The sequence below is a fragment of the Zonotrichia albicollis genome, chromosome 12, assembly GCF_047830755.1.
Source record: "Zonotrichia albicollis isolate bZonAlb1 chromosome 12, bZonAlb1.hap1, whole genome shotgun sequence".
Taxonomy (NCBI): Eukaryota; Metazoa; Chordata; class Aves; order Passeriformes; family Passerellidae; genus Zonotrichia; species Zonotrichia albicollis.
The window spans coordinates 18,479,945-18,505,207 of NC_133830.1; the positions used below are offsets into that span (position 1 = coordinate 18,479,945).

General features: G+C 41.2%; 1 protein-coding gene across 1 annotated transcript in view; it reads right to left on the bottom strand.

Annotated features, from left to right (window-relative positions):
• Positions 1 to 667: 667 nt before the first annotated feature.
• The window catches only part of TAMM41 (TAM41 mitochondrial translocator assembly and maintenance homolog), a 28,283-nt gene continuing 3,687 nt past the window's right edge, over positions 668 to 25,263 (bottom strand). The window contains exons 4-8 of the mRNA XM_074550134.1: positions 23,478 to 23,628; positions 21,264 to 21,403; positions 17,779 to 17,950; positions 13,662 to 13,724; positions 668 to 1,873 (exon numbers count right to left, since the gene is read on the bottom strand). Coding sequence (XP_074406235.1) covers positions 1,797 to 1,873; positions 13,662 to 13,724; positions 17,779 to 17,950; positions 21,264 to 21,403; positions 23,478 to 23,628 — 603 coding nt within the window. The 3' untranslated portion in view covers positions 668 to 1,796. The remainder of the gene's footprint in view (positions 1,874 to 13,661; positions 13,725 to 17,778; positions 17,951 to 21,263; positions 21,404 to 23,477; positions 23,629 to 25,263) is intronic.

Below are 25,263 nucleotides of genomic sequence, written 5' to 3' on the forward strand. Positions count from 1 at the left end.
TTCTGAGTGTGGCTTTAGCATCCAGAACATTCTCTTTAACTGTATTCCAAAGGCCTTTTAAAAGAAAGCTGCTTTGAAATGCTAGCAACTGCATTTTAGCATTAAAAATTCCAGATTTACCTGGAAGTGGCTTAAATCCCCTAGCTCCACTTTTTATAAAATAAACTTTTCAAACTGGGGACTGTGGCCTCTTACTAATAGGGCCAGAGAATGCCAGGGCCATACAAACATTCTTTGCCCCCATAAAAAGGTTGTGCCATCAGCAAAGGGACATTTGAGGGGATTTGTTTCACACATTCTATCCCCAATGGATAATGCAAAGTGTGAGGAACCTGCCTCTAACCTTAGAAAATTTCCCAGTTATTTATTTCCTATTTCAGAGTAATTATTTCCTGAGGGTGGATTAAAATTTCAAACTCAAATATTTAAAAATAATCAATACTTAAAAGTTTCCCTGTGATTAAAGCAAGTCTGTATGAGTCCTATTCCATACAACAATTTATTTTTTATTGTCTTTCTTAAATTTATGCTCTGAAATTCTCCCTGGAAACAATTAGCAGACAGCTTCACTGAAATAATGTATTTTTTAAAGTGAGATCATTAAATCAAATGTAGCTTGAGAGATGGCCCTGATGATCACATAATACACAAGGAAAAAACCCAAACATGCTGATCAGAAAAGATACATTTTATTTCCTTTTTTTAACCATTAAATTATTTTTATCATTGACAGTCTCACAAGGAAAATGAAACCTTACCTGAGTTTATTTCTATTAAGGAAAATTTCCCAAATTAGCAAACCCACCTGAGTCAGTGTGAAAAATATTTTATTTATAAAAGATCCTCCCAGTTTACTGCACCAGACATGTCCATTCTTCCATGGCATGATTAATGCAACAAGTCATGTAAAATTCCAATTCTCTTTGGTTTAGCTCATTTAAAGGGAGTTCAAGTTTCATCTTTGTGGGCAGCATTTTAAGGGGAAAAAAATATAATCAAAGAATTAACCAAGCTGTGCTTTTGTTCATAATATTCCAAATTTTCAAGTGTTTTGATGAAATCTTCTGCAAAACCATAAATACTGTCTAAATCTGCCCAAAGAGATCCATGGAATTCTGATTTTCCTTCCAACTCTGGCCCTTGTGACAATGCCCATGAATTGGGCACTTCCTATTTCAGCCTCACAAAAGGAACACACAAATTTATTATTATTAAATATCCTTATTAATTAATATTATTAAATATCCTTACTAAAGGATGTGACACCTGCCAAGCTGCTCTTTTCCCTCTCCCACACTGGGGCAGATTTTGAGATTCAAGATGTCACAGGGAGCATCCTCAGAGGAATTCCAAGGATGAACCTGTCAGGGCAGGAATGTCAGAAATCTCTACTGAAATCTCAATGGATTTTCCAGTTTGGAAATCCCTGAAAGAATAAATTTGGGATATTGATAATTTTGAGACTCTGAGGGCATTATGGGAAGTAAAGCTATCACCACATAGAAAATGAATCACTTTGGGTTTTAATCCATCTATTCAATCAATCTTTTTTACTTAGGATTCTTCAAAATCCACAGGAAAACTCATTTCAGTATTTACAGAGTGTAATTCCTTTGCCCTATTGCCAACAAACCTCCCATTAAAAAAGTTCCAATTTCATTAAGAAAATTGGGCATGTAAATCATCAGAACAGACTTTTTAAATACACTGGAATCTTCTCAAGTATGCAAAGTCACATCTGCAAAACATTTAGAGAAAAAGTACCATTTATTTACCCATACACAGTATGTACAGACTCAGGATGGCTTCTTTAACTCTCCCTTTGCCATCTTATATAATTTCTTCAAACTGTAGATCACAGATTTCTTTGCCCCTAAAAAAAAAAGAAGAAAAAAGAGGAAAAAATATCAACATTTAGCAGAAGGTGCTTAGTGCAACAAGTGAAGGATTGAATGACAGCCTAATGCATGCAAATAACCTTCCTGTCACAGGCACAGTAAATAATGCCACCAAAAATACTTTTAATGCCATCAGAGCAGAGTAAATAGAGCAGAATTCTGGTAAATTCCATGTCATGGCATCCAATAAAGGCAGACACCTCAATTTGCAGAGCAGCAGCAGTTCTTGCCTACAAGCATCTGTGAGTTTTAGATATGATGGGACTGAGGATGAGTCCTAAAAAATGTGTAAAATGTATCCTTGGAGTTAAACAATTTCTGAAGTTTTAGCAGAGATGAGCCTCCTCTTATAGATTTGGAGTAAAAACCTTTTGCTGGGTTTAGTCACAGAGTATTTATAAATTTTACAACAAATCACTCTTAGTCTTGGCATTTCAGGGGGGTTCTGAGATCCCAGCAGTGCAGCCACTTGCTTTTCCTTTTTTGTTTTCAAAAATCACCCCAAATCAAGCAGATAGACCCAAAACTGTACTGAGTGACTGCTCAGATTACAGCACAGTCTAATCACACCCTCACAAATTCACAACTGAAAAGGCAACTTTTTAGTGCTGCACAGAAAGCTCTGATTTTGACACGTGCACAGATTAAAGGTGTAGTAAATTATATTTACTACAATCTCTCCTATGTTTATTTAATTGAACACCTGACAAAACTGACTAAAAACACACAAGGAATTTAGCCAAAAGTCACAGAACACAAGGAAACACTTGCAGCAAACAAGGAACCACAACCCAAGTTTAGCCATGTGCTGCACTGGATTTCTTCAATTTTTTGGGGGGCATAAAAATACCTGATTTGGGAAGACCTCAAGGAAAAGGAAAGTGAAAGAAAGAAATCAATTAAAGATATGATATTTTAAATGATAGATGCATTCAAATTCAAGTTGCAAGAAGGCAAATGAGTTGGCAGCAGAAGGAAAGGTGCACACTCAATTCTGAAGTAAGAAGCCTCTGATAACAAACAGACTGCAGAGAATCAGCTCTGCACTTCTGGTGTCTTCAACTGCAATTTAAATCAACTCAACTTCATTTTGGGCAGGAAAACATCCATCCATGTATTTTGAACTGAGAAACCCATGTGTATCCCATGTGTAAGCTCCAACTTTTCTATATTGACCAGGTTTTTGTAAAAGCAAGCGCACTAATGAAGTCATGACAGGCTTTTCCTTGCAGCATCTCAAATAACAAATAAATAACCAAGTGCTGGAGAAATCTGCATGGAGATTGCACACAGAGCAACAATTGCTGCAGCAGCACAAAGCCAGCCTGAGCTCTGGCACAGCACAAATGTTAAAAAAGTTTAAATTGTGTAAGTGTGGCTCTGGAAATGCCCGAGCTGCAGGAGGCAGCCACTCTGAGAGAGGAACTGCTGCTCTGCCACTGCAGGGAATTCCAGCGTGTGGGAGATCCACTGCAGCTGCAGGACTGCAGGGAATGGTGCAGGCACTGCAGGGAATGGTGCAGGCACTGCAGAGAATGGTGCAGGCACTGCAGCCTGCAGGGACACTGCTGCCCTCAGCCTGCAGGGAATGGTGCAGACACTGCAGGGAATGGTGCAGGCACTGCAGAGAATGGTGCAGGCACTGCAGGGAGTGGTGCAGGCACTGCAGGGAATGCTGCAGACACTGCAGCCTGCAGGGAATGGTGCAGGCACTGCAGGGAATGGTGCAGGCACTGCAGCCTGCAGGGAATGGTGCAGGCACTGCAGGGAATGGTGCAGGCACTGCAGAGAACGGTGCAGGCACTGCAGCCTGCAGGGAATGGTGCAGGCACTGCAGGGAATGGTGCAGGCACTGCAGAGAATGGTGCAGGCACTGCAGGGAATGGTGCAGGCACTGCAGAGAATGGTGCAGGCACTGCAGGGAATGGTGCAAGCACTGCAGGGAGTGGTGCAAGCACTGCAGAGAATGGTGCAGGCACTGCAGGGAATGGTGCAGGCACTGCAGGGAATGGTGCAGACACTGCAGGGAATGGTGCAGGCACTGCAGAGAATGGTGCAGGCACTGCAGGGAATGGTGCAGGCACTGCAGGGAATGGTGCAGACACTGCAGGGAATGGTGCAGGCACTGCAGGGAACGGTGCAGGCACTGCAGGGAATGGTGCAGGCACTGCAGGGAATGGTGCAGGCACTGCAGGGAATGGTGCAGGCACTGCAGGGAACGGTGCAGACACTGCAGAGAATGGTGCAGACAATGCAGGGAATGGTGCAGGCACTGCAGGGAATGGTGCAAGCACTGCAGGGAATGGTGCAGGCACTGCAGGGAATGGTGCAAGCACTGCAGGGAGTGGTGCAGACACTGCATCCTGCAGGGAATGGTGCAGGCACTGCAGGGAATGGTGCAGGGACACTGCTGCTCTCAGCCTGCAGGGAATGGTGCAGGTATTGCAGCCTGCAGGCACACTGGAAATAAGATTCCTGCTCTCAGCTGCAGGGACACTGCTGCTCTCTGTAGGGGGATAGAACACAAGTAAATAAAGGCAGCACAGAAAGCAATCTCACCCCCTAAAGAGCTGCAGCTGGGGTAATTATTAAGGATACGGAGCAGGCCTGATGTTAACAGGCCACACCTGTAGCCAGTAAGAAGAGTGCTATAAAAGAGTGGATTGGTGGGAACTTGTGGGATCTCAGGATCTGAGTCCTGAGGTGCCGAGTCACTGAGACCACCCTTGGGGGGCTCGGGAGTCCTGGAATGTTCCAGAAGTGCCTGGTGGCTGGACTTTGATCCTACACAGGAGACGACACCTGTATGAGGACAGGAGGGTTTCACCGGGGTGAATGGTGAAGGGATTGGTTAATTAGAGGGTGAGACACAGGGTTTAGGATTTCTGTACAGGGGGGTTTAGAGAAGTAAGATGGAGGAATTGGGGCGTGTCCTGTCCTTCTTCTTCTTCTTCTTCTCCTCCATCTTCTGTGGTGATGGTGGCACTTTGGGATTGGTCATTACTGAAAGTGCACCGAGTAATAAGAATAAAAGGTATTGGGGAAAAATGATAAATATTGTACACGTAACTTTGGGTATAAAGATAGGTGACCGCCCGGAGGGAGTGACAGTGTGCTCATGGCTGGCTGCTGAGCAGAGCTCTGTTGGGCTGAAAGAAAATCTTTTAGATAAACATTTAATAAACATAAAAACCGAAAGAAGAACTGAAGCCTCTTCTTGTCCTTTGATACGCGGCTGCCCCAAGGCCACCCCGGGCCTTTCCAGGCCCTTCAAACAGCCGAAAACCGGACAACAACTGGAGTCAGTGGCTGCTGTGAGGACAAGGAAGAATCAGTGCCCAGAGGAGCTGCCTACAAGGAACATCAAGGAGGTCCAAAACTGTGGCAATGTGGAACTCTTGCAATGTAATGACAATAGAACTCTTGCAGTATAGATGACAGCAGCTCTCAGCTGCAGGGACAGCGCTGCTCTCAGCCTGCCCTGCTCAGCAGCACATCCTTCCCAGGGCACACAAGGAGCTGCTGGCCCCACTGCCCAGCACAGGTTTGTCCACCCAGCTCAGCCTCTCCCCAGAGCAGCCCTCAGGCTGATGAATCCCAGCTGCAGGAAAAGTTAATGTGCTGTAATTACAGCTCTCTCTCAGAATCTGAAGCACTTGGACCACATGAAAACGTCTGTTACTTCAGCTCTGAAGCTGTGACTCGGTGGTTGCACCTCCCCTTTAGATTTTTCCACTGGAGGACACAGAACAAAGCCCTGATGCACATGGGAGCGGGCCCACAGCGTTTGTGCAAACACAACCCGGGTCTGCTTTCACTCAGCCATCCCCACTGAGCTCTCTGCAAGGCAGGGTTTGCTGGGAGTCCCCAAAATGCCCTGCTAGGATGGATGTACTGCCAGGCAAATATATAATTATTTGTTGGAGCAAATAATGATGGATTTGTAGTGTGGCACACACAGATACGTGCATATTTACAGATATTTACACTGAAGCCACCCCATCTCTTCCTGACTACAACACTTAAAGGGATGGAACACAGAGGGATGACAGTGTGGATTGATAATCCAGAAGGAAAGAGAAAGGAAAGATTTGGATTTTTTTTGCCCTTCACCCAAGATCTGGGTAGTTTTCTGGCTCTTATGACCTAAAAATTTCTGTTTGGGGAGAAAATCATGACAGAAAATTCCTACAAGTCTTCTGTGTGAGGATTCAAGCTAGAATTCAAACTAGAGTTCCAAGTAGCTCTTGGAGTTGTCTGCATGGATGCCTCTTACAGGACACAAATATTCTGTGAAATCAAGACTTTATCTGCTCAGACAGCTGATGAAGAGAGCAGTTATCACAAAACCTGAATATTTGATATGTAAGCCTGCTCCTTAAAAACAAAAATCCTTGAAAATAAATGCTATTCAACACATTTTTCTTAAAAGTATCTTGGACAAATGAAACCTGCTCCTTTAAGAAAAAAATCCTTGGAAATAAATGCTCTTCAGAACATTTGTGCTACCTTAAAAGCATCTTGAACAAATGAAACCTGCTTCTTTAAGAAAAAAATCCTTGAAAATAAATGCTATTCAGCACATTTGTGCTACCTTAAAAGTATCTTGGACAAATCAAACTGCTCCTTTAAAAATAAATCCTTGAATCTTTGAAAATAAATGCTCTTCAGAACATTTGTGCTAACTTAAAAGTATCTTGGACAAATGTTTCAATTGGTGATTTATGCTCTAAGACTGTATTTATAGAAAAATTTTCAAAGCTTGCAGCATTCCTTGAGTAAAATATATGTCATGTGGAGCAAATCATTAGATATTTGTAGTGTGGCATGAACATATATATGCATATTTACAGATATTTACACTGAAGCCAGCAGTTATCACAAAACCTGAATATTTGATATGTAAGCCTGCTCCTTAAAAACAAAAATCCTTGAAAATAAATGCTATTCAACACATTTTTCTTAAAAGTATCTTGAACAAATGAAACCTGCTCCTTTAAGAAAAAAATCCTTGAAAATAAATGCTATTCAGCACATTTGTGCTACCTTAAAAGTATCTTGGACAAATGAAACCTGCTCCTTTAAGAAAAAAATCCTATAAAATAAATTCTCTTCAGAACATTTGTCCTAACTTAAAAGTACCTTGGACAAATGCTTCAATTGATGATTTATGCTTTAAGGCTGTATTTATAGAAAAATTTTCAAAGCTTGCAGCATTCCTTGAGTAAAATATATGTCATGTGCAGCAAATCATTAGATATTTGTAGTCTGGCATGAACATATATATGCATATTTACAGATATTTACACTGAAGCCAGCAGTTATCAGCTCAGACAGCTGATGAAGAGAGCAGTTATCACAAAACCTGAATATTGATATGTAAGCCTGCTCCTTAAACAAAAATCCTTGAAAATAAATGCTATTCAACACATTTCTCTTAAAAGTATCTTGAACAAATGAAAAAAATCCTTTTTTTAAGGAAAAAAATCCTTGAAAGGATTTAAGAAATCAAGGATTCAAGGATTTAAGAAAAAAATCCTTGAGAATAAATGCTCTTCAGAACATTTGTGCTACCTTAAAAGTATCTTGGACAAATGAAACCTGCTTCTTTAAAAAAGAAAATCCTTGAAAACAAATGCTATTCAGCACATTTGTCCTAACTTAAAAATATCTTGGACAAATGAAACCTGCTCCTTTAAGAAAAAAATCCCTTAAAATAAATGATATTCAGAACATTTGTCCTAACTTAAAAGTATCTTGGACAAATGTTTCAATTGGTGATTTATGATGTAAGACTGTATTTATAGAAAAATTTTCAAAGCTTGCAGCATTCCTTGAGTAAAATATATGTCATGTATCATTAGATATTTGTAGTGTGGCACGAACATATATATGCATATTTACAGATATTTACACTGAAGCCAGCAGTTATCACAAAACCTGAATATTTGATATGTAAGCCTGCTCCTTAAAAACAAAAATCCTTGAAAATAAATGCTATTCAACACATTTTTCTTAAAAGTATCTTGAACAAATGAAACCTGCTCCTTTAAGAAAAAAATCCTTGAGAATAAATGCTATTCAGCACATTTGTGCTACCTTAAAAGTATCCTGAACAAATGAAACTGCTCCTTTAAAAATAAATCCTTGAATATTTGAAAATAAATGCTCTTCAGAACATTTGTGGTAACTTAAAAGTATCTTGGACAAGTGTTTCAATTGATGATTTATGCTTTAAGGTTGTATTTATAGAAAAATTTTCAAAGCTTGCAGCATTCCTTGAGTAAAATATATGTCATGTGGAGCAAATCATTAGATATTTGTAGTGTGGCATGAACATATATATGCATATTTACAGATATTTACACTGAAGCCAGCAGTTATCACAAAACCTGAATATTTGATATGTAAGCCTGCTCCTTAAAAACAAAAATCCTTGAAAATAAATGCTATTCAACACATTTTTCTTAAAAGTATCTTGGACAAATGAAACCTGCTCCTTTAAGAAAAAAATCCTTGGAAATAAATGCTCTTCAGAACATTTGTGCTACCTTAAAAGTATCTTGAACAAATCAAACTGCTCCTTTAAAAATAAATCCTTGAATCTTTGAAAATAAATGCTATTCAGAACATTTGTCCTAACTTAAAAGTACCTTGGACAAATGCTTCAGTTGGTGATTTATGCTCTAAGACTGTATTTATAGAAAAATCTTCAAAGCTTGCAGCATTCCTTGAGTAAAATATATGTCATGTGGAGCAAATCATTAGATATTTGTAGTGTGGCATGAAGATATATATGCATATTTACAGATATTTACACTGAAGCCAGCAGTTATCAGCTCAGACAGCTGATGAAGAGAGCAGTTATCACAAAACCTGAATTTTGATATGTAAACCTGCTCCTTAAAAACAAAAATCCTTGAAAACAAATGCTATTCAACACATTTTTCTTAAAAGTATCTTGGACAAATGAAACCTGCTCCTTTAAGAAAAAAATCCTTGAAAACAAATGCTATTCAGCACATTTGTCCTAACTTAAAAGTATCTTGGACAAATGAAACCTGCTCCTTTAAAAAAGAAAATCCTTGAAAATAAATGCTATTCAGAACATTTGTGCTAACTTAAAAGTATCTTGGACAAATGAAACCTGCTTCTTTAAGAAAAAAATCCTTGAAAATAAATGCTATTCAGAACATTTGTGCTACCTTAAAAGTATCTTGAACAAATCAAACTGCTCCTTTAAAAATAAATCCTTGAATCTTTGAAAATAAATGCTCTTCAGAACATTTGTCCTAACTTAAAAGTACCTTGGACAAATGCTTCAATTGATGATTTATGAGGTAAGGCTGTATTTATAGAAAAATTTTCAAAGCTTGCAGCATTCCTTGAGTAAAATATATGTCATGTGGAGCAAATCATTAGATATTTGTAGTGTGGCATGAAGATATATATGCATATTTACAGATATTTACACTGAAGCCAGCAGTTATCAGCTCAGACAGCTGATGAAGAGAGCAGTTATCACAAAACCTGAATATTGATATGTAAGCCTGCTCCTTAAAAACAAAAATCCTTGGAAATAAATGCTATTCAGCACATTTTTCCTAACTTAAAAGTATCTTGGACAAATGAAACCTGCTCCTTTAAGAAAAAAATCCTTGGAAATAAATGCTCTTCAGAACATTTGTGCTACCTTAAAAGTATCTTGAACAAATGAAACCTGCTCCTTTAAGAAAAAAATCATTTAAAACAAATGCTCTTCAGAACATTTGTGCTACCTTAAAAGTATCTTGAACAAATGAAACTGCTCCTTTAAAAATAAATCCTTGAATCTTTGAAAATAAATGCTCTTTAGAACATTGGTCCTCACTTAAAAGTATCTTGGACAAATGTTTCAATTGGTGATTTATGCTCTAAGACTGTATTTATGGAAAAATTTTCAAAGTTGCAGCATTCCTTGAGTAAAATATATGTCATGTATCATTAGATATTTGTAGTGTGGCACGAACATATATATGCATATTTACAGATATTTACACTGAAGCCAGCAGTTATCACAAAACCTGAATATTTGATATGTAAGCCTGCTCCTTAAAAACAAAAATCCTTGAAAATAAATGCTATTCAACACATTTCTCTTAAAAGTATCTTGGACAAATGAAACCTGCTTCTTCAAGAAAAAAAAACCTTGGAAATAAATGCTCTTCAGAACATTTGTCCTAACTTAAAAATATCTTGGACAAATGAAACCTGCTTCTTTAAGAAAAAAATCCTTGAATCCTTGAAAATAAATGCTCTTCAGAACATTTGTGCTAACTTAAAAATATCTTGGACAAATGAAACCTGCTTCTTTAAGAAAAAATCCTTGAAAATAAATGCTCTTCAGAACATTTGTGCTACCTTAAAAGTATCTTGAACAAATGAAACCTGCTTCTTTAAGAAAAAAATCCTTGAATCCTTGAAAATAAATGCTCTTCAGAACATTTGTGCTAACTTAAAAGTATCTTGGACAAATGTTTCAATTGATGATTTATGCTTTAAGGCTGTATTTATAGAAAAATTTTCAAAGCTTGCAGCATTCCTTGAGTAAAATATATGTCATGTGGAGCAAATCATTAGATATTTGTAGTGTGGCATGAAGATATATATGCATATTTACAGATATTTACACTGAAGCCAGCAGTTATCAGCTCAGACAGCTGATGAAGAGAGCAGTTATCACAAAACCTGAATATTTGATATGTAAGCCTGCTCCTTAAAAAAAAATCCTTAAAAATAAATGCTATTCAACACATTTTTCCTAACTTAAAAGTATCTTGGACAAATGAAACCTGCTCCTTTAAGAAAAAAATCCTTGAAAATAAATGCTATTCAGAACATTTGTGCTACCTTAAAAGTATCTTGAACAAATGAAACCTGCTTCTTTAAGAAAAAATCCTTGAAAATAAATGCTATTCAGAACATCTGTGGTAACTTAAAAGTATCTTGGACAAATGAAACCTGCTTCTTTAAAAAAGAAAATCCTTGAAAACAAATGCTATTCAGCACATTTGTCCTAACTTAAAAATATCTTGGACAAATGAAACCTGCTCCTTTAAGAAAAAAATCCTTTAAAATAAATGATATTCAGAACATTCGTGGTAACTTAAAAGTACCTTGGACAAATGTTTCAATTGATGATTTATGATGTAAGGCTGTATTTATAGAAAAATTTTCAAAGCTTGCAGCATTCCTTGAGTAAAACATGAAGAAGAAAGAAGCTAAAGAAGTAGCAACATTTTCAGAGGAGCTAAATCTGAGAGTTGCAGAGTGAGTTCCCAAAGGCCAGGCGGGCTCTGGCTATGTGGGAAAACAAATCAAAGCCTGGTGCCATCTCTAATGGGAAACAGAGAGGCAACCTCAGCACAGCCTCAAAGAAACACACAGGCACATTCTCCAAAACTCAACAGGGCATTTAACAACAAACAAAAACACAGAGCTGGGGCTCCACTCAAAAACCACACTGGCAGAGAAAGATGAGAAAAGTTCTCTTCAATGGGTTGGAATTCCTTCTTGTGCTCCTTGCCAGCAATGCTCATACCCAGCATGGCATCTGAGCACAGTTACTGCTGATTTCCCTCTGAATTTAGAAATGCTGCACACTGCACTGCCATGCTGTGGCCCAGAGCAGGCTCTCACCTTTGCTGGTGGTGTTAAGATAAAATAATCAGCTAAAGAAACCAGATTGTGTTCCCTTGAACACTTCAAAAAGAGTCATGGCCAGCTAATGAAAACATTTTTTTGCAGCTTTACAAAGTACTTGTACAGTTATTAGGAACAGCAATAAAAAGCCAAAGCTCAGTGGAGCCACAGATTTCAGCATTCTCTTTTATTTTAAGCTACTATTCCTGACACAAGCACTGCAGAAGGTCAGAGCCTTATATTTCTCCTAAAGTCTTTACTAGAAAGTGTGAAAATAAGTCTTAGGGGACCAGAATATTAGACAAGATTTGGAAAAAGAATAAAGAAAGAAATGCAGCATCCTTAGGGACTGGATTTAAAGCTCCACATTTCCCTGTAAAACACATTCCTTGCCTGAGTCAAGCAAATATTTCCATGCAGGAGCCACATTCCTGATTTCTCTGTGTAAATTCTGTATCCTGTGAACATGGAGAGCCCCAAGAGATGCCCCAGTGATGCATTTCAAATGAAGAAACCATCACTGGGAGAAAATCTTCATTAGGAGATACTGACAGATTTAATATAAACTCACTCATACGTGTTTGGAGAAAAAGATTTTAAAAAAATTAAAATTGCAAAAGGTTTTTTGCTAATTAACTCCAAAGCCATAGACACCATCCCTGCTCAATTCCAGAGCAGATCACACAAACATCACACCTCAGAAATACTGAGGTGACATCCTTGAGCAGGGAAATGTCACTCCTGAATTCTGTCACTCATGGTTTTCACCAGATTCTGGCAGACAAGTGTAAATACATAAAAAATAAAACCCCAAAAAACTAAATCATTCAAAAAGTAAGAAAAATCCACCCCCCAAGCCTCCTTGCTTAAATTTGGCTTGTGCTGGAGGTAAAGGCCCAAAATTTTTTTTTTGCTCTACCTAAACCAAATCCCAAAAATATGTTTTCACCCCCACTAGTAGAAAACAGTTTTTACATACAACTCTACATTACTGATTAGAAGGAAACTACATTTTGTTTGAAAGAGAAAAAAACCCCACTATATACAAAGCAAAAGCAGTGAAGACCAAAGGAAATAGAGACATTTCCCAAAGAACTGATTTCAGGTGCATGAAGCAGAATGATAAAAATAATAATAAAATGATTATAAAAATGATAATAAAATGATGATAAAATGATAAAAAAATGAAGATAAAAATGCCAAGTGTTGCTCAAAGATCCATGAGGACTCCCCAGAGTCAGTGATTGAGAGCATCACACACAAGGGGAGCTGAGGAGCCTCAGAGGTGATTTATAACCCCACAGTTCAACCATTTCTGTTCTACTCCTGCCCTTACCAGCTCTGGGACACCTTGAATTTAAGGGAATAACGTGAATTCAATAGGAATAACACTGGTTTTAACTTGAATATAACAGGAATAACACTGGAATAACTTGAATTCCACAGGAATAACACTGGAATAACTTGAAGTCAACAGGAATAACACTGGAATAACTTGAATTCAACAGGAATAACGCTGGTTATAACTTGAATATAAGAGGAATATAACTTGAACATAACAGGAATAACACTGGTTATAACTTGAATATAAGAGGAATATAAGTTGAACATAACAGGAATAACACTGGAATAACTTGAATTCAACAGGAATAACACTGGTTATAACTTGAATATAAGAGGAATAGAACTTCAACATAACAGAAATAACACTGGAATAACTTGAACATAACAGGAATAACACTGGAATAACTTGAATTCAACAGGAATAACACTGGTTTTAACCCCTCCCTTCCAATGCTTTTGCTCCACAAAATCTCCTCTGCCCACCTCCAGAACAGAGAAAATGAAAGCTGATGTTGTTTGGTTTGTTAATTTAAGTCACACAGACTCCAGTCTCATTCCACATTTTATAATTTTGCTAGAAAGCCTCTGCTTTAAATGCTGCTTGTATTTTCTAGGGACTTTTAGTGAAACACACAAAAATTTTATTCTTTAAAGCCCTGTAAGAAGCCAGTACTTTGTGTCGTTTTTGCTGTGTGAAATCAGCAGGCCCACACTGACAGACACCCCACACATTCTTACCAGCTGTCAGGATGGTTTTAGCACTCTGCACTATACTGGAGGATCTCACAATCGCTGAAATGCCTGCAGAGGGAAAAGCACACAGATGTCACCCATCCAGCACTCGTGTGGGGATTCTTTGCCCCTCCACCATGCACAAGTTAAATGTTGTTCCACTTCTACAACCAAGCCTGTGGGATCTCAGCACCTCAGGACTGAGGTGTCACCGAGAGCACCCTTGGGGGGCTCGGGAGTCCTGGAATGTTCCAGAAGTGTCTGGTGGCTGGACTTTGATCCCACACAGGAGACGACACCTGTATGAGGACAGGAGGGTTTCACCGGGGTGAATGGTGAAGGGATTGGTTAATTAGAGGGTGAAACACAGGGTTTAGGATTTCTGTACAGGGGGGTTTAGAGAAGTAAGATGGAGGAATTGGGGCGTGTCCTGTCCTTCTTCTTCTTCTTCTTCTCCTCCATCTTCTGTGGTGATGGTGGCACTTTGGGATTGGTCATTACTGAAAGTGCACCGGACAATAAGAATAAAAAGGATTGGGGAAAAATGATAAATATTGCACACGTAACTGTGGGTATAAAGATAGGTGACTGTCCGGAGGGCACACAGTGTGCTCATGGCTGGCTGCTGAGCAGAGCTCTGTCAGGCCGAGAGAAAATCTTTTAGATAAACAATTAATAAACACCGAGACCGAGAAAAGAACTGAAGCCTCTTCTCGTCCTTTGATACGCGGCTGCCCCAAGGCCACCTCGGGCCTTTCCAGGCCCCTCAAACAGCCGAAAACCGGACACAAGCCAGCCTGAAAGTAAAACATACACTGAGAAATTTGGGTTTGCTCTGCTTTTTCATACTAATTAAAAGTATTCCCTAAACTATTTTAATTTCTTTTATATGTAATGTACAGATAAAACCCCAAATCAGTATTAAAACAGTCAACAAGCAGTAGGAATTGATAAAACCCATTTATTAAGTGTTCCCATTAGCTCTCTGCTAAGATGATTGACCACAAAGGATTCAGAGTTGTTTCATCTAAGTGCTGGTAAATTAACATTCTGGAGCAGAACAAATGATCCTCCCTGTTTACTTCAACATGAAATTGGGATTTCGCACTCCTCTGATCAAGCAGAGACACCTCTATTGTGCAGCTCTTCCCTGGCTTTCCTAAATTACAGCTTTTGGAGATAAGGCTTGTTTATCACTGCACTGTGGCACATCCAGCTGTCATTGTCCATGGTTCTTAATAGAGCAGTTTAAAAAATCTTAATTTTTTTTCAGAACTATGACGTTATATTTGTTCTAACACATATAAAACCATGTATGTTTTTATGTGATATGTACAAAACTACTCACATCACTAAATAATTGAAAGAAATGTAGAGTTGTATTAGTCTCAGAGCTAATCTTGCAAACTGACACATTTTATATTGACCCATAGAATATAATTTCAAATATTTTTAAATCTTGCTTCCATGTTGAAGAACAAAGCTTAGCACAATCCATGTGTAAGGAAGGATACAATATTCCAGTGTAAAATCATGTGAGGGGTAGGAATAGGGAAGAGAAAGGGACAAATTGTGTTGATGTAGCAAAATATCTTGGGACAACACAATTCAACTTGAGTAATCAGCTCTGTCTTGTAGGATTCCCAAACGGCCTGGCCTGGCCCTTCCCAGATTGATAAATTAGGAAAATGCTTTGATCACAAAAGTGAGAGAATATTTTGATGTCTTCTGCTAAGGGTTTAAAGTGCAGGGCTGAGAAGATGTGCCCAGTCTGCTACAGAAACCATCAGAGCTGTGTGTGCAGCTCAAACCTGCTGTGTGTGTGCAGCTCCAACCCTGCTGTGTGTGCAGCTCCAACCCTGCTCTGTGTGTGCAGCTCCAACCCTGCTCTGTGTGTGCAGCTCCAACCCTGCTGTGTGTGCAGCTCCAACCCTGCTCTGTGTGTGCAGCTCCAACCCTGCTCTGTGTGTGCAGCTCCAACCCTGCTCTGGGTGCAGCTCCAACCCTGCTCTGTGTGTGCAGCTCCAACCCTGCTGTGTGTGTGCAGCTCCAACCCTGCTGTGTGTGTGCAGCTCCAACCCTGCTCTGTGTGTGCAGCTCCAACCCTGCTGTGTGTGTGCAGCTCCAACCCTGCTCTGGGTGCAGCTCCAACCCTGCTCTGTGTGAGCAGCTCCAACCCTGCTGTGTGTGCAGCTCCAACCCTGCTCTGTGTGAGCAGCTCCAACCCTGCTGTGTGTGTGCAGCTCCAACCCTGCTGTGGGTGCAGCTCCAACCCTGCTCTGTGTGTGCAGCTCCAACCCTGCTCTGTGTGTGCAGCTCCAACCCTGCTCTGTGTGTGCAGCTCCAACCCTGCTCTGTGTGTGCAGCTCCAACCCTGCTCTGGGTGCAGCTCCAACCCTGCTCTGTGTGTGCAGCTCCAACCCTGCTGTGTGTGTGCAGCTCCAACCCTGCTCTGTGTGTGCAGCTCCAACCCTGCTCTGTGTGTGCAGCTCCAACCCTGCTCTGGGTGCAGCTCCAACCCTGCTCTGTGTGTGCAGCTCCAACCCTGCTGTGTGTGTGCAGCTCCAACCCTGCTCTGGGTGCAGCTCCAACCCTGCTCTGTGTGTGCAGCTCCAACCCTGCTGTGTGTGTGCAGCTCCAACCCTGCTCTGTGTGTGCAGCTCCAACCCTGCTCTGGGTGCAGCTCCAACCCTGCTCTGTGTGTGCAGCTCCAACCCTGCTCTCTGTGCAGCTCCAACCCTGCTCTGTGTGTGCAGCTCCAACCCTGCTCTCTGTGCAGCTCCAACCCTGCTGTGTGTGCAGCTCCAACCCTGCTGTGTGTGTGCAGCTCCAACCCTGCTGTGTGTGCAGCTCCAACCCTGCTCTGTGTGCAGCTCCAACCCTGCTGTGTGTGTGCAGCTCCGACCCTGCTCTGTGTGTGCAGCTCCAACCCTGCTCTGTGTGTGCAGCTCCAACCCTGCTGTGTGTGTGCAGCTCCAACCCTGCTGTGTGTGCAGCTCCAACCCTGCTCTGTGTGCAGCTCCAACCCTGCTGTGTGTGTGCAGCTCCGACCCTGCTCTGTGTGTGCAGCTCCGACCCTGCTCTGTGTGTGCAGCTCCAACCCTGCTCTGTGTGTGCAGCTCCAACCCTGCTCTGGGTGCAGCTCCAACCCTGCAGCTCCAACCCTGCTCTGTGTGTGCAGCTCCAGCCCTGCTGTGTGTGTGCAGCTCCAACCCTGCTCTGTGTGTGCAGCTTCAACCCTGCTCTGTGTGTGCAGCTCCAACCCTGCTGTGTGTGCAGCTCCAACCCTGCTCCTCCTCCCAGACCCAGCTTTCAGCCCTTTGCTGCTAAAAGCTGAAAGCTCCATGTGCAGGTGCAGCTCATCCCAGGCTGTCCATGCAGAACTGCAGCACCCGGAGCTTTATTTCCCCCACAGAAACCAGGCTGGGAGCTCACTCAGCTCCCCTGTCAGTGTCTGGTGGCTCCCAAGTTTCCTGGGGATTTTTGCTGTGCTCAGGGAGCCTGCAAAATTTCCTACCTGGAACATAAAATGTGCCAGGTTCTTCAAATGCACAAAGGACCAAACTTTTTCATTTTCCTGCAGTGTAGCAGAGCACTGGTGTGTGCAGCATCAGCTTGGACTTGCTCATATGACACAATGGTGCCTCAGAGCAGTTGTGCTGATGAGAAGCACCTCAGCCCTTCCCCTCCAGCTGCAGCTCCCTGCCAGGGCTCACATGTCTGGGCTAAGCACCATGACTGCCAAGGGAAATGTCAGCAAGGCACAGAATTACCTCAGCCCTGCAATCTCTGCCTGGGAGGACAGAAAGCTCAGGACTTTGATGAGGTTTTCCCTGAAAATGGAAGCACCAGAGGTGGGTGATCTAAGCAGGCTACACTGTTATTCCTTAGGATCCAAACCAAAACACATCCTTCTGTATTGGTAATATTTCAGATAACTTGTCTGCAATCAAATCCAAACTCAGGCTTTCAGGAATGGATTTCATTATTATCTCCTGGACTTTTTCACCCTTCTCTTTAACTCACCCTCCTCTTTAACCCACCTGAAACAGGAGAACATACACAATAGATTTGTGTATCTATCATGTCTGAAAGGAGATCACAGACACTGGGCCAGACCTACCTTGATGCACCAGATATCCACAGTCAGGGTCATGGGCAACTTGCAGTAAAATTTCTTCCACGTCTCTGTTCTTTCCAGGAGGGTTTACCAGAGCAGTTATCTGTTGTTGCAGAGTCTTTGGCAAAGCCATGAGTTGTGTAAACTGACCTTCTGGACTTTTATCAATCTGAATGTTATAAAAGTAAGACATTAAAAACATTCAGTTCTCTTTTTTTTTTTTTTTTAAAGAAGTTAGAAAATTGACCTCTGATAAATCTCACAGAACCTGATCTATTTCACTGGAAAAGATCCTTAACAATGGTAATAAAAACTTCCCAAGAACAGGGAAATGCAGCATCTCAGTTTTCAACCTGAAGAATGACTCACTGTAAGGGTTTTTATTCAAAGAAGACACACATGATCTTGCTGTGTCTGCAAGTAAATGTTCATTGAAACTCTATCATTTCTGTTGTATCCAATTTCCTTTGGAAACAAGCACAGGACAATAAAAAAAAGCTCCCCAAAGACCCCTCAGCTGAGTTTCTTCTGCCTGAATATAATCAAACTGCAGACACACACACACTTCAAGTTTAGCTAGAAAACCATTTGCTCTGCTTTAAACTCCAAAGCACATCTGGTTTGTATAATCTGAAGCAAACATTCATCCCACATTTTGCAATCTAAATCAGAAATCCAAGGAGCCTTTTTTGAATACAATGATAGCACCGTGCAGGCCTGGACAGATTTCTCCAAACTGCAACGCACCATGGGGCAGAGCTCTCCAAGAGAGGAGGAAAATCTGAAGAGCTCCATTCCTCCCACACAAGGTTTTAGCCACTTCATGGAGACATCAGACAGGAGCCTGACTGCCCTCTCCACTCCCTTTTGCAAGTGTGGGGAAAATGATCTCCAGATGAGTCAGCCACAACTGCAGAGGCAGCGAGAGGGAGCAGCTCTGAGCTCTGTGTGGGAGGAAGCAGAGCCTGAACCAGAGCTCAGGGCTGGGCTCTGCCTCCCCTGAGCCAGGGATTCTCTCTGTAACTCTGCATCTCCTGAAAAAGGGGATCCATTCTGTTCCTGCACCCCCAGCTGCACTCAGGCACCCCTGAACAAGGGATTCTCTCTGCAGCTCCTGAGAAAGGGGATCCATTCTGTTCCTGCACCCCCAGCTGCACTCAGGCACCCCTGAGCAAGGAATTCTCTGTGTAACTCTGCATCTCCTGAGAAAGGGATTCTCTCTGTAACTCTGCATCTCCTGAAAAAGGGGTTCCATTCTGTTCCTGCACCCCCAGCTGCACTCAGGCACCCCTGAGCAAGGAATTCTCTCTGTAACTCTGCATCTCCTGAAAAAGAGGATCCATTCTGTTCCTGCACTCCCAGCAGCACAAGGGATTCTCTCTGCAGCTCTGCCTCCCCTGAGCAAGGGATTCTCTCTGCAGCTCTGCATCTCCTGAGAAAGGGGATCCATTCTGTTCCTGCACCCCCAGCTGCACAAGGGATTCTCTCTGTAACTCTGCATCTCCTGAGAAAGGGGCTCCATTCTGTTCCTGCACCCCCAGCTGCACTCAGGCACCCTTGAGCAAGGGATTCTCTCTGCAGCTCTGCATCTCCTGAAAAAGGGATTCTCTCTGTAACTCTGCAGCTCCTGAAAAAGGGGATCCATTCTGTTCCTGGCACCCCAATAAGCACAGCAAGATGTGAGCAATAAAGTATGAAATGCTTGTTTAAATGCCCTCATTTTGCTGTTGATTTGAAGCAGTCTTGCTGACTGTTATGGGATTGTGGAGAGATATATTAGCCAGCAATAAATGTGCAGTATGCTACCAGGATTTGTTTAAAGGAAGCATTACTAATTCTTTCCCAAATTCATTTCAATATTTCTTGCACCAAACTGTACATAAGCAATAAGAAAACTTGGAGACAGCTGCAGGGTAATACAGGTTTGCCTGTATTCTACCCCAAAGCATTGCAGTGAAAGTTTACTGTACTCAAGCCTGCAGTTAAATAAATTTCTAACAGACACATCCTAAAAGGTGGCATTTGGGACAGAATTACCAAAGCTTGAGGATAAAGAGATACCCACACCCATGAGACAAGTGGTGCTATTTGTGACTTCACCATGAAGTTCATATCACACTGGAATATTACAAAAGGGAAAATTGCTACTGACTGTGGCATCTCTTCCCTAGCTGCAATGCTACAGCAGAAAAATGGAATTCAAGATATTGGTCACTTTGGATTTCCCAAAAAAAGCTAAGGAAAAATGGTTTTGTGTGGGTATTAGTGCCAGAATTTCACTTGGGTTTAGTCAGGTGATCTTGATGGAATTCAAGAAAGATGGAATTCAAGGTATAGATCACTTTGGATTTCCCAAAAAAAGCTAAGGAAAAATGGGTTTATGTGGGTATTAATGCCAGAATTTCATTTGGGTTTAGTCAGGTGATCTTGATGGAATTCAAGAAAGATGGAATTCAAGGTATTGATCACTTTGGATTTCACAAAAAGCTAAGGAAAAATGGGTTTGTGTGGGTATTAGTGCCAGAATTTCATCTGGGTTTAGTCAGGTGATATTCATAGTTAGAACTTGAGGATTTTTGGATTTCTCAAAAAGCTAAGGAAAATCAGTTTTGTATGGGTATTAGTGCCAGAATTTCATTTGGGTTTAGTCAGGTGATCTTGATGAATTCAAGAAAGATGGAATTCAAGGTATTGATCATTTTGGATTTCCCAAAAAGCTAAGGAAAAATGGGTTTGTGTGGGTATTAGTCCCAGAATTTCATCTGGGTTTAGTCAGGTGATCTTCATAGCTGGAACTGGAGGATTTTTAGATTTCCCAAAAAGCAAAGGAAAAATGGGTTTGCCTGGGTATTAGTGCCAGAATTTCACTTGGGTTTAGTCAGATGATCTTGATGGAATTCAAGAAAGATGGAATTCAAGGTATTGATCACTTTGGATTTCCCAAAAAAAGCTAAGGAAAAATGGGTTTGTGTGGGTATTAATGCCAGAATTTCACTTGGGTTTAGTCAGGTGATATTCATAGCTGGAACTGGAGGATTTTTAGATTTCCCAAAAAGCTAAGGAAAATCAGTTTTGTATGGGTATTAGTGCCAGAATTTCACTTGGGGTTAGTCAGGTGATATTCATAGCTGGAACTGGAGGATTTTGGATTTCCCAAAAAGCTAAGAAAAAATGGGTTTGTGTGGGTATTAATTGCATTTAGATTTAGTCAGGTGATCTTCCTAGCTGGAACTTGAGGAGGTTTTTTGTGAGATGCACTTTTTGATTGCAGCCTCACCCCTGTAACACAAACCATCTGCTGGTTCCTCACTTCCCAGCCTGTCATTTCCATGTGGAACCCATTAGAACCCAGGTTTTACTGCTCTGCTTCCCTTGCTGGGGTCCATTCTGTGCTCATACAGAAAATGAGCAGTAACTCCTCCTTATAAAAAACCTGCCAGTGCTGAAGCCTTGTTAGAAGCTGTTTCAAGGAGAACACTTGCCTCAAGCTTCCCCTGCTGGTGCTTGTACACCACTTGAGGGCAGCCCTGCAGTATGGAACTGTACAGCTTCTGGAAATGGGCAATGTTGGGCTGCACTATGTTGTGCACTTTGAATCTGTCTTCTCCTATTATCATCCTGAAATCACCTAGGCAGGAAAAGAGAGAGTTCGGCTATTAGGAAAACCCCAAAACATGAAGGAGAATATCACAGAAATCAGCATAGTACAGAGCTGTCATTTAAATCTACTCTCCAATATTATGTATGCCAACATAATCCACAATAATCATCTTCTAAGAGTCAAAAAAACTATTCAAACACCTTCAAGCACAGAAAAAATGTCCTTGAAGGCACATATTTTATATATATATATATATAGCTTCTGATACAATGTCATCAGCCTACCTGTCCACATCTTTACATGGAAACAAAATAATTCCAGCTCTTACTGTCAAGTAACAGTTACAGTCTTTGCAAACAATAATTACTAAACAAATTGCCCAGTCCTCATACTTTGTATCCACAAGGAAATGAGCTGAAATGTTCCAATTTGAGAGGTAATAATTTGCATTCTGCACTCCAAGGGCAGCACCTGCAGTTCAGCAGTCACTGTAAGATCACTGGATGACTTTTTCTCCTAGCCATGCATTGTGGCAGTAATTCCAAAAAGCAATTCCTTTTAACACTGCTGTTACATTACTGTTAAATGTTACAGTATAACATTTATACTGTAAATATAAATGTTACATTACTGGCCTTTACAGATACATGACTGTAAGTTTCAAAGGGAATAAATGAAAAGCCAGTCAGTCTGTATGAAAGCACTCCACAACCTCTGTGAGGTACCAGCCTGGCTGCCTGCAGGGTTTCCAGCCAGGAGCTGGATGCTCAGTGTAGCTGCTATCATCACCCAAAATTCTGAATCAATTCCTTTTCCCACTTCCCACATTCAGGAGAGAAATGTTGTTGAAAGGTGCCAACTTGCTAGCCTTCCTTAGTTTATTGCAGTTTATGCAGAGCCACAAAACAAACACTTCACATATAAATGCTACTGACTCAGTGCTCTCAAAAAATGCAGGAGAAAATAAAAGAGAAACATTTTCTAAATTAAAGCATTAACAACTCTTCTCAGCAGTCTCCAAGGAGACTGATTAGAGTAACACATAAAATCAATTTTGTCTACTAGTACAGCCTCTGAAAGACTGAAGGAAATGGCAGCAAAACAAAAATCCACCAGCAGCCTTTTCCTTGTGCATCCCCAGCTGGGAGCTGTGTGGCTGCAGCTTGCTCACACAGCACAGCCAGTCTCAGCATTTCACTGATTTTTGTTTAACTGCACTGTTCCAAAGAGTAAATAAATATTTTGGTCAGGTGGGCAGAGGAGCACTGAACATCCCTGGCTGGCAATCCCACTGTCAGCACCTCCTCCTGGTGCTCTAAACAGGCTAAAATTCAGGAGAGAGCTGCTCTGGGAAAGCAAGCTGCAATCTGAACTGCCCTGGGAAGTGTTACATAAAACAGTGACACTCCTGAGTACAGCCAGGCTGCAGCTTAGACCCCTCTGTGCTTCCTTTAAAAGCCAAAACTGCATTTCTGTATGAGCCAGGGAAGTGCTGTGTAAAGCACAACTCCAACCAAGCTCCTTCATGGTAATTCCAGTAAGGATGTCAACATTTAAAAAGCACTGCTGAGTTAAATTGTAACAATTACATCTTATACTGAAAAACCATTTCCAGTATTTTTTTTCAATATTTTTCCTTACCAATTTCCTTAAAAAAAAAAAAAAGAAACTCAACAAATACCAAGCAGGAGTGTTAAATGGAAATCAAAGAATCATAATCAGGATCTTTGAGTTAACTAAGAGCCTTAAACACAGCACACTCAACAAGAGATGACAAGCTATGAGTCAGACTATCAGATGACTCAACGTTGCACTGAGTGCAAAGCAACATTTTTTTTCCCAAGGTTTTGAAACATTCCACCAAAACACAATCCATGCAAACAGGAGAGAAGCCCCATTATTTCATCAGATCCAATCACTCCCCCTGAGCTGCTCACAAACCAAGCAGGTACAGGCAGCGCTGCTGAGGCAGCTGCACCTATTTCCTGTGAATAAAGCCAATGACTGGGGCTGTTACATAACCAGGCACAGAGAATTCTGTGAGTGCAGGCCCAGAGCAGGAAGGGAGATGAGTGATCACACCTGAGAGCCCCAGACTCACCAGAGTAGGAGAGGCCAGCAATCTGCAGGAAAAGGTCCTCCTCAGAGAAGCTCTCTGGCAGCATGAGGAAGGATGCCAGCACTGCACTCTTCAGGTTGCTGACAAGAGCAGCCTGCAGCTTGCTGTTCTCATTCTGGGCCAGGATTTTCACCTGCAAAAGCACAGACATTAGGAAGCAAGACCACAGCAAAGTGCTACTGAAGCTGGAGCTAGAAATGTTATTTATTTTTCATGCCAGATTGAGTAAGAATTAATTGAAGAGTAGATGTTACTAGCATGGTACAACAAGTACCAGAGTATCCCCACCACGTGAGACAAAACAATGTGATTTTAAGAATTAAGACTCTGCTAGAAAAAGCTGTTTTCACACACTGGCTTGGAAGTGCTATATGAACCAGACATGAGCTAGTCACCTTTTCATACTTGTGAATTTAAGATTAATCAGAACAGGAAATATGAATGCATCAACAGATGTGTGATTGTGCAATAAGAAAAAAGACTATAATAAAGAGAACAGAACACCAGACAGAATTTTCTTATTCATCTTCTTTTTTCTTTTTTTTGTTTTTAATAGAGGACTCTCCTATCAAATGCTTCAAGCAGTTTCTCAGCCAGGGGCTGTGCTAGAGGAAGCAGGGCTTTATTTTTGCATTTTGCTTGAGGGGATCTTCACTTACCCATGAGGAACAGATCACTTGAATGCCTCTACCTGCCACTAGAAGTGTTTATTTTTAGGAAACATTGAAACTGTTCAAGACCAACTAGAGAATCAAATCACCTAGGGTATGGAAATACATTGAAATAAAAGCAGATCTTTGGTAAGAGCTGAAGACAGAAAGAGTGGCAGATGAAGGGAAGCTGGTTTGGGAGATGGATAACTGTGCAATTCCAGAAACAACTCCCTTAGGAATCCCTGCTTGCTGGGAGTTTGTCTTTTTCAAGTGCTCTGGTTAAGCAATCCTGTCTTGCTTATAAAAGGCAGCTTTTAATATTTGTCTATTCTACAACAACTTTGTGAACAAAGGTACCCACCTTGCTTTTTCTCAAATCTCATCAAGAAATTCACTCAGATGCACATTCCTAACTTGTAGCTACGGGGAAATCTAAGGGAAGTCAGAGCAGGAAAATCTGTGCTGGCACCCCAAGCAGTCCCCCAGGTGACTGCAGTAGCTCAGGATTGCCATGGAAACACCAGCAGGTTATGGACACGTTAAGGACACCACAGTCAGAGCCTTTCAAACACAAAACTCAGCAGAGATGCTGTTCCTCCTCATGCAATACACTTAAAGAAGCAAAAGGAATGAATAATCTCCTCCTTTTCTAAACCACCCCCCCAGTACAAAGCAGGATTTTTGTCAGAGTGCAATGGTTATCCCCCTGGTAAAACATGAATGTTGATTCTTGGGGTAAATCTGACAGAGCACCACAGTGAAGGAAGGCTTTTTCACAGTACACAGAATTTATATTCACTGTGCCATGCCACAAATCCAAGCAGCAGCAAAGGCAGCTCCACTGAAAACAGCCATTCACCATTCACTGCTCAAGTGCCATCCAGAATTCTCCCTTCACTTCTCTTTCTCAATGGATTAACAAAGATAACAGCTGCTCTAACCTGGCTCATGCTGTAATTCATCTCTGCAGATAAAGCCAGCACTCTGAGACAATCCATTCAAACTTTCACTCCAAGTTTTTTAGCTAAAAGCATGATTAACTCCTCTTCCAAGACCTGAAGAGATTTCTCCTCCAATTCTCCCCCTCCACCCGTAACAGATTTTCCCTTAGCACT